Genomic DNA, 10000 nt, shown 5'->3' with positions numbered 1-10000 from the left:
CTGTGTCTCTACTGTGTCTCTACTGTGTCTCTACTGTTTGTCTACTGTGTCTCTTCTGTGTCTCTAATGTGTCTCTACTCTGTCTCTTCTGTGTCTCTTCTGTGTCTCTACTGTGTCTCTACTGTGTCTCTACTGTTTCTCTACTGTGTCTCTACTGTTTGTCTACTGTTTGTCTACTGTGTCTCTTCTGTGTCTCTACTGTGTCTCTTCTGTGTCTCTACTGTTTCTCTACTGTGTCTCTACTGTTTGTCTACTGTTTGTCTACTGTGTCTCTTCTGTGTCTCTACTGTGTCTCTACTCTGTCTCCTCTGTCTCTACTGTGTCTCTACTGTGTCTCTACTGTGTCTCTTCTGTTTCTCTACTGTGTCTCTACTGTTTGTCTACTGTGTCTCTACTGTTTGTCTACTGTTTGTCTACTGTGTCTCTTCTGTGTGTCTACTGTGTCTCTACTGTGTCTCTTCTGTGTCTACTCTGTGTCTACTGTGTCTCTACTGTGTCTCTACTATCATTCTCTTGTGAATCTACTGACCTCAGATAAATCAGTGTCTGTGTGTTTTTGTGAAGGTGCCGTGGAAGGCGACCCGTTCTGGGACGGGATCAGAGACGCTCTCCTGGGTGAACCGTCCAATCAGACGCAGGAATGTCATCACCCCAAACCAATCCTGTTCAGCACAGGGGAGGTGAGGACACAGGTGAGAGACACCTGGTGAAACACCAGGTGTCTCTCCTACAGGGACCGATCACACACTTCCTGTAAAAACGATCAACCATCAACACACAAAGCTGCTCTACATGTTCATCAGCTGTGACCCTTTAACTGAGACAGGAAATCATCACATCAAAGCACTAAACTGATAGTTATAGTTATCAGATGTGGAGTTGTGTGAGGTCGTCATGTTCAGTCAGTGTGTTTCCTGCAGTGGATTCAGATTAGAGCAGCAGGAGGACCGGTACACTAGCAGAGTGATGAGCTGCTGTGGGCGGGGCCAGCAGAAAACACCTGTTTTAGACACTTTTAAAAGATGCCCACTGAAACAATCCAACATCTGTTTAAATGAAGCTTCAAGGAGAATATTTTTAGCTCTTTATCTTCCCGTCAAAACAAAGTGAAGTTTACCTCATTCTGATTAGCTCAGCTGACCTGTGGCTGTGGCGTGATACAGTGCACACTGTAGGTGCATTTGTGCGTAGGTATTTCAGTGGTTGAAAAAATGTAGTGCCAAAGTAAAGTGCTGTTCTGACAGGAAAATAAAGATGAAAATATTATACTGAAGCTTTTCTCTGAAGCTTCATTTAAACAGATGTTGGATTGTTTCAGTGGGCGTCTTTTAAAAGTGTCTAAAACAGGTGTTTTTTGCTGGCCCCGCCCACAGCAGCTCATCACTCTGCTAGTGTACCGGTCCTCCTGCTGCTCCTCTAAACTGAATTTACTGCAGGTAACACTCTGACTGTACATGACGACCTCACACAACCCCACGTCTGATAAACACAACTATCACTTTAAGGTTCAGGAAGAGAGGTTTTTGGTGGTGAACGAGTTCTGTCAGTGTTTATGTCGACAGATTGACTCACTAGAAAAAAAAAATGATTAAGAACATGGAACAATCTGAATTAACTCTCCAGATCTATGATGACTCTGGTCAGCATGGTTACATTTAGTGTGTGTCTGTTTGTGTGTGTGTGTGTGTGTGTGCAGATGAACTGGCCTCTGCCCTGGCACCCTCAGATTGTCGACGTTCAGATCATCACCATTGGATCAGTGGCGGTCGTAGCTGTTCCTGGAGAGATGACGTAACAACACTTCACTCACACCAACGATAACTTCACATGATCATACTATTCATACAACTGATGACACTACAGGTCATCAGTTGTTATACTACTGATGATGGTACAGTTAATACTAACTCACATGAACCACAGGAACTTCCCATGTTTTCCACATTTGATCACATGTCACATGGTACCACAGGTTGTAACACGTCATGAATGCTGCAGGTTTTCAAAGTTTCCCCACAACATCTTCAACAAGTGACTTTCACATGTACATGTGGTCACGTGATTTTGTACATGTGAAATTCATGTGGTTTTTCTGTAAGGGTAGTCTTCTACCTCACCATAGTGCTGATCCTCTAATTAATAAAGATGTAATAATAATAATTATGATATTTCCATCATATGATAAAAACAGCTGTACTGCCTCATCTTAATGTTCAGTTCAGCTTCTTCTTCAGGAGAATATTAATTGTAAATAAACACATTGATTTTTTTAAAGTTTAAGTTAAAGTTTTTTTTTTTTAAAGTTTTCAAGTTTAAATCAACTGTTTCCAGATCAGCAGCTGAAACTGTAAAATCAGCTGTTACCATCACTTCATTTTTATTCAGTGTGTAAGTTACACTCAGTATTAACTTCAATTTCCTCACCATGGCAACCGCCCAAACCACCTCAACCCTCATGACACATCTTCATCCTGACCCTGGGCAGCACCATGTCGGGGCGGAGGTTAAGAGAAGCTGTGAAACAGGTGAGACACAACATGAAGACAAACATCATCTCACCTGAAACACGTAAGCTGATGTCATCACTGTGTGTCAGGAGCTGCAGGTGGAGGGGGCGTTCAGGGACATAGAGGTTGTGATCGCTGGCCTCAGTAACGTGTACACTCACTACATCACCACCTATGAAGAGTACCAGGTACACAATAGCTAAGGCTCATGGGTATTGTAGTATTTAAAGCCTTCCACCAAACTGTGTCCTGTTAAATTCTCCAGGAGAGAGACTGACTTGTTTCTGGTATTTTACAGGTGCAGCGTTATGAAGGAGCCTCCACCATCTACGGTCCGCACACGCTCAGTGCCTACCTGCACAAGTACCGAGGTCTGGCCAGAGCCATCGCACAGGTGTGTCTGAAAACATGGAGGCTCCTCCTCTAGCTGTCAGATAACTCACCTGCTGAAGGAGATGATCCTTTGACTTTTTAACGAGTAACTTTTAATATTTAATGGTGATTTGGAAATAAAGTAAAACTACAAACAGCCTGTAACGAATATTAATAATATTAGTGATAAGTGATAAGTTTTTGCTTACACCTAACTTACTAAATCAATGAAAACATTCTACTTCCTGTTTACATATCCTGAAGCATTATGGGAAGTGTAGTTCCAAATCTTAGAGCAAGATTGCGCCCAAAATAAAATTAAGACAAATAACAATAATAATCTATGGAAGCATTTTTTTATCCTGTTATCTCCGGATAACGAAGCTCATTATCCAGAGATAACAAGATATTACCAGGAGAAAATTATGTTTCGTTAGATAACAAGTTAATTATCACTTTATCTCGAGATAGCAAAACATCGTTTTCTCCTAACAATATCTCGTTATCTGGAGACAACAAGCTTTCTTATGTTGAGATAACAGGATAGAAAAATACTTGTGAGTATGGCCTTTCTCAGGTTCCATACCAATCGATCTGACAAAGTCTAACTATGATCTAAATAAGATCTTTCTTCTTGCAGTGTATTTCTAACAGTGTGAAGCTCAAAGCGTCTCAGCACGGTTCTTGTATTTCTGTCACACTAACGGTAATACTATGGTGTTGCTGTTGTATTTCCAGGACAGAGTGTCGGAGCTGCCCGCTGGCCCTCAGCCTCCCTTCTTCACAAAGAATCTCTTCAATCTGCTGTCCAAGGCCCCTGTTGACAGAAAACCAGAGAACACCAGCTTTGGAGATGTCCTGCAGCAGGTGTACCCCATCTACAGACAGGTAGGACACACAGGTCCTCTAGTGTCCCTCAGGGCTCGTCAATTGGCTCAGGGTTTGGGTTCGATAGCACTTTATCAAAAACACTTATCAAATCTAAATCCTTATTGAATCTCAATATCTGTAATGACGTGTCAATAACTACAGTTATAAAATGAAGATTAAATTCAGATCTGTGGTCAGCTACTAAGTGAATCCACAATAACACCAATGAAGCTAATTAATGTTGACAACCTGAACATGAGCTGAGCAGCAGATTTGTTAGAATGAATCTGTGATCAATCTCTACGCTGATGACACTCTGCGGTTTTTATGTGAACATACATGAACTACAGTTTTTTCATGTTTCAGGGTGATGTTGTCTCCATCACATTCGTAGCAGGAAACCCCAGACATTCTGGAGACATCGTAAGAAAAACTGTCTTTGTTTATTTGTCTCTTTGTTTGTTCGTTGTTTTATTTCTGTTTTATTTCTTTTCTTCTTCTCTAACCTCCTCACTCTTGTGCTTTATTGCAGAGAGATAAAACTTTTGTTACCGTGGAGATTTATGACAACAGAACAGAAACCTGGGAGGTTGTGCACACTGATGCATCATGGGAGACTAGGTAGGTTGGTGTGTAGATGTGTACAGATCCTCAATACCACACTGCAAACAAAAATACTCAGTTACAAGTTAAAGTCCTGCACTACACTCATGCATGAAACAGTATTTTACTGTTGTAGCTGGATGGTGTGTAGCTGATTCTTAACTACACCTAATGAGTATTTTCATTATGTTTTAATCTGATTTGTTTGTAAACATTCACAAAACAGTGAGAAATTAGGCTACAACACAATTGTAGTGGAGTTAAAGTAAAGTTAAAGTTAAAGAAAAGTACAAATAGAAAGTAGCATGAAAAGAAAAAAGTTGCTCATGGTTTAGACTCAGGAGACAGGAGGCCACGATTCAAAATCTTTTTAATAAAATGTGTCAGCTCCTGTGACTGAGACTGGCCTCTCTCCTTCAGTTGTCTCTGAGGACATTAAACGACGTCTCTTGCTGCAGGTTTCAGTGGCTGAAGGGTTCGAACCAGCGGAGTAACGCCACAGTCGAGTGGCACATTCCCCCGTCGGCCCTGAGTGGCTCCTACAGGATCAAACACTCCGGACACTACAAACAGATTAAAGGCCTGCGACCCGTGATCACGCCATATGAAGGAGTGTCTGACATCTTCACAGTCACTGCCAGCTTTTACTACCATTGACATCACCAATTCCAAAGACCAGCAACTCCCAGGACGTCTCTGGGACATCTCCGGGACTACCTGTAACAACAACTTCTGAGTGGGATGCTCAGACCGAGGCTCAGATTGAAAGGACATTTTGTAAAATGAGTTACTATGTATAGTAATTTACATTTAAAGTCTGGACAATAATAAAGTGTTGATTATTATTCAGAGAAATAAATGATGATAAACTTTAAATATTCAATATGAAAGAATCGTTCTGCTTGTGTCTCTTTAATGAAGCACAGCATCAGTCTGGGCATCGCACTGAAGTTGGCCTTCTATTGGCTGATTAGCACCATGTGTTTGAGGGGTGCTTCACGGCTATGTAGCCACTAGCGTCCAATCATTTCATTCCAGTGCACAGTGCTGATATTACCCCGACCATCATGCTCATGCCCACTCCCCCCCACCACCCCGACCCGACCCCCTCCTCCTGAGGGCTGATGTTGATTAAATGCTGGCTATAGAAAAATGATAGAATTGTGTTAATATCAAAAATATTTATTTGAACCTTGTTTGTGTAGAAATTCATGAGGCAAACCAGAATGACACAACACAGGGACGATGTCGTCATCACAGCATGAGTCCACATTTAACTGTCAAGCATGAATAAGGTCAGAACATCGACAGCCTTCAACAGCTCAGGGCAGGAAACCGTCACCACAGACGTCAGGAACACGCTGAAGGTGAAACTACAGCTGAACCGTTTTCCCTTTTACTTTGTGATGAAACTCATCTTCGCTGGTTTTGAGAGATTATATCAGATTATATTGAATCATTTCCTTGAAACGGCTCCAACATTTGGTGATGAACTGGACGTCACATTTAGGAAACTCTTCGTCTTTAATAAAACTTCATGTCACATCAGATTGTGATGGATACTGAGACACAGCTCACTCTCCATGTTTGTTACTCTGTGGTTTGGTTGAGCCCTTTACCTCAACATTCAGTAGAGACACAGTCGAGATTATTTACAGCCGACTCAAGTTTCTCTGACAGACTCTGTTTGTGAAAAATAGAAGACACCATCAATCATCTGGAAACACAGACCATGTTGCATATTAACATTAGATTTTGGATAAAAATAAATTCCCCTTTTCAACATCAAAGTGCTATGATATAAATACAGATGCATCTCTCTACTGGCAATAATTTGTACATTGCATCTTTGTTTCCAGATGTTTCCAGTCCATGCATATGTTCAACAAGACATTGAACCTCAGCAGCTGCTCCAGAGGTGAACTGGGAGCGCTTGGTTATTAGCTGGTTTGGATTACCTCAGTTATCATGGAACCAGAGATTGGAGAGAACTGGAGATGTCAAACTAGTCCATGGCAACCAAGAAAACTCTTGTTATATGGTTAAAAGCTCCAGAACAAGTAGTAAATGGACCCAGTGATTTATTCTCAAACTGCAGTTTTTGGGGTTAAAATTTCCAAGAGGGTTCAGTATCTGGATGTTTGAGAGGAGGTCAGCAGCTGTGACCCAGTTCAGAGGCTGAACTGGAATGAGACGGTCTGGTCTACGGAGGATTTTCGCGTTGTGTCACGTATGTTGGACCACGAAAGATGCAACAGGTGGATCTTTCGTGGTTCAGGAAAAGAAGGACACATCTGGACAGTGTCGTTGCTATGACACAGTCTGTCTTCAGATGCTTCCTCTGAAAGACGAGACCCTGAACTGGGACACAGCTCATGTGGTACATCAGCTCTCGTCTTAGTCCTCCACAGGTTAACGTGCTCTCAGTGTGACACACTCAAAGATGTTTAGTGTCATATAAAAATGTTTTGGTCCGTTAAATCACACTCATGTCCAGGAAAAAAAGACGTGTTTACAGTTACCTGTGGAGCAGTTTTACAAAATCATTCAGACTTGAAGAAGCAGGTGGACAAACACTGTAGGATGCTGGTTTACTGTGTAACATCTTGTCTCTTTTTACACTTTGTAAAACTCTTTTTACAAATGTTTAGTTTGGAGAGGAAGCGGTTAGAAGTCAGTCACTGTCAGAAACATGTCCCGTAACTCCACACGCTGAAGTAGAAACAGATGTACCAGTAGTTACAGTTGGGAAGTGTCTCCTCTCACATGGTTTTAGTGACGTTCTGTTTGCTGAGGAGGACTTCCAGCAGCCGCAGTTTAGCTTTCAGTTGTTTGTATTCCTGGTATTCTTCTTTCATGGGAGTGCGATCCTCTTTCTGGCAGATTCTGTCAGGAAACACAACACCACACACGTCAGAGCCCAGAGGAAGAAAAGATGTGAAGATTTGTTGTTTTCTGTGTGAACAAACTCAAAATGTTGTTTTTTACGGCTGATCATACATATAAAGACAATCTGAATGTGTTTACTTGACAACCACTTTACTAAAACAAGGCTACAGTCAACCAAACCCCTCACACGGTTGTGTGACATGATGTGTATTTTGAGGTTTGGCTCTCACCTTCCAGTCTGACGGTAAAACTGGTCCTCAAACTCTCTGAGAGCTTTACGCCTGTTTTTCTTCTCTGCTCTTGTCTCCCGCAGACTCTGCAGCAGCTGAGACCTGGTTCAGGTGGAAGACAGGGTGTGGATGGTGTTAATGGGGGAAAAATGAAAAACTAAAGAAAATGCTGTCTGTTGCTTCCTGTAAAGCAGCTGCACCAAGATCTGACAGAGACTTAGTTTCAAGGGAAGTAACTAAGTACTGTACTTCAGTCCAGATTACAATGTTGATGGCTTGTGATCTCTTACAAAACAGCAGTGTGTATTTGGGACTTCTTCTCATTTGACCTAAAACTCAGACTGTTCCAAAGCATAAACAAAGTGTACAAATGTATCTATGTATGATTGTACTGTATGTATATGTATCTATATAACTATGTATGTACATATATATATGTATGAATCTACATATGTATGCATGCATGTATGTATGTACAAATGTATCTGTATGTAACTATGTACTGTATGTAATGTATGAAATGTATGTATGCATTTATGAATCCATCAATGTATGCAGGAATGGATGTATCTATGTATGTAATTGTAATTGTATGTATTTATATGTTTGCCATAGTCATAAAAACGTCATAGTATAGTAAGGCATAAAAACGTTATAGTATAGTGAGGCATACTATAACTTTGTTCTGACTTTTTATGCCTTACAATACTATGATGTTTTTTGACGTTTTTCATTCCTCACTAAACTATGACTTTTTTGACATTTTTATGCCTTACTATAATATGCCTTTTTTATGCCTCACTATACTATGATGTTTTTATGCCTTAGTATACTCTGACGTTTTTATGCCTTACTATACTATGACGAGTTTCTGACTTTGAATGCCTCACTATACTATGACATTTTTATTCCTTACTATACTATGACTTTTTTATGCCTTACTATACTGTGACTTTGTTCTGGCTTTTATATGCCTTACTATAATATGACGTTTTTATGCCTCACCATACTCTGACTATTTTATGCCTTACTATACAATGACGATTTTATGCCTCACTATTATGACCTTTTTTGACGTTTTTATGCCTTAATATACAATGACGATTTTCTGACTTTTAATGCCTTACTATACTATGATGTTTTTATTCCTTACTATACTATGATGTTTTTATTCCTTACTATACTATGACGTTTTATTACTTTTTATGCCTCACTATATTATGACGTTTTCATGCCTCACTATACAATGACGTTTTTTGACGTTTTCATGCCTCACTATACTATGATGTTTTTATGCCTTACAATACTTTTATGTTTTTTTGCTTCACTATATTGTGACATTTTTATGCCTTACTATACTAAGATGTTTTTTAAGATTTTTAGTCCTTAGTATACTATGACTTTTTTCTGAATTTTAATGCCTTACTATACTATGACATTTTTATGCCTTAATATACTACGACGTTTTAATGCCTCAGTATACTATGACGTTTTTATGCCTTACTATACTATGTATTTTTTCTGTCTTTTAATGCCTTATTATACTATGACATTTTATTATTTTTGATGCCTTACTATAGTGAGGCATAAAAACGTCATTGTATAGTAAGGCATAAAAACGTCATAGTATAGTAAGGCATAAAAAGTCAGAACAAAGTTAAAGTATAGTAACGCATAAAAACGTCACGGTATAGTGAGGCATAAAAACATCATAGTATAGTGAGGCATTAAAAGTCAGAAAAAAAGTCATAGTACAGTAAGGCATAAAATCTTCATAGTATATTAAGGCATTAAAATGTCATAATATAATGAGACATTAAAAGTCAGAAAAAAGTCATAGTATAGTAAGGAATAACAAGGTCATAGTATAGTGAGACATAAAAACGTCCTAGTATAGTGTGGCATAAAATGTCAGAAAAAAGTCATAGTATAGTGAGGCATAAAAAAGTCATAGTATTGAAAGGCATAAAAAGTAATAAAAGGTCATAGTACAATAAGGCATAAAAAAGTCATAGTATAGTAAGGAATAAAAAGGTCATAGTATAGTGAGACATTAAAAGTCAGAAAAACGTCATAGTATATGAACGAATCAGAACATCATAGTATAGTAAGGCATAAAAAGTCATAGTATAGTAAGGCATAAAAAAGTCATAGTAAAGTAAGGCATAAAAAATAATAAAACGTCATAGTATAATGAGGCATAAAAATGTCATGGTATAGTAAGGCATAAAAACGTCACAGTATATTAAGGCATTAAAATGTCATAATATAGTGAGACATTAAAAGTCAGAAAAAAAGTCATAGTATAGTAAGGCATAAAAAGGTCATAGTATAGTGAGACATAAAAACGTCCTAGTATAGTAAGGCATTAAAAGTCAGAAAAACGTCATAGTATAGTAAGGCATAAAAAAGTCATAGTATAGTAAGGCATAAAAAGTAATAAAACGTCATAGTACAATAAGGCATAAAAACATCATAGTATAGTAAGGCATAAAAACGTCATGGTATAGTAAGGCATAAAAACGTAAT

The 10000-nt window shown here is 38.9% G+C and overlaps 2 protein-coding genes across 2 annotated transcripts in view; one reads left to right on the top strand and one right to left on the bottom strand.

The window, feature by feature from the left end:
* The window catches only part of asah2 (N-acylsphingosine amidohydrolase 2), an 11789-nt gene extending 6622 nt beyond the window's left edge, over positions 1–5167 (top strand). Inside the window, exons 12-20 of the mRNA XM_022742403.1 lie at positions 565–680; positions 1697–1791; positions 2486–2525; positions 2597–2695; positions 2806–2901; positions 3618–3767; positions 4116–4172; positions 4282–4370; positions 4811–5167. Of these exons, the coding sequence (XP_022598124.1) occupies positions 565–680; positions 1697–1791; positions 2486–2525; positions 2597–2695; positions 2806–2901; positions 3618–3767; positions 4116–4172; positions 4282–4370; positions 4811–5009 (941 nt within the window). The 3' untranslated portion in view covers positions 5010–5167. The remainder of the gene's footprint in view (positions 1–564; positions 681–1696; positions 1792–2485; positions 2526–2596; positions 2696–2805; positions 2902–3617; positions 3768–4115; positions 4173–4281; positions 4371–4810) is intronic.
* A 382-nt stretch (positions 5168–5549) lies between these two features.
* Positions 5550–10000, bottom strand: part of LOC111220023 (protein FAM13C-like) — an 18663-nt gene continuing 14212 nt past the window's right edge. Inside the window, exons 10-11 of the mRNA XM_022742958.1 lie at positions 7472–7573; positions 5550–7238 (exon numbers count right to left, since the gene is read on the bottom strand). Of these exons, the coding sequence (XP_022598679.1) occupies positions 7115–7238; positions 7472–7573 (226 nt within the window). The 3' untranslated portion in view covers positions 5550–7114. The remainder of the gene's footprint in view (positions 7239–7471; positions 7574–10000) is intronic.

Source organism: Seriola dumerili, unplaced genomic scaffold (genome assembly GCF_002260705.1).
Source record: "Seriola dumerili isolate Sdu_G_001 unplaced genomic scaffold, Sdu_1.0 BDQW01000068.1, whole genome shotgun sequence".
In the NCBI taxonomy this organism is placed as follows: Eukaryota; Metazoa; Chordata; class Actinopteri; order Carangiformes; family Carangidae; genus Seriola; species Seriola dumerili.
The sequence above is the reverse complement of the archived record's forward strand: the minus strand, read 5'-3'. Positions and strand labels throughout refer to the sequence as shown.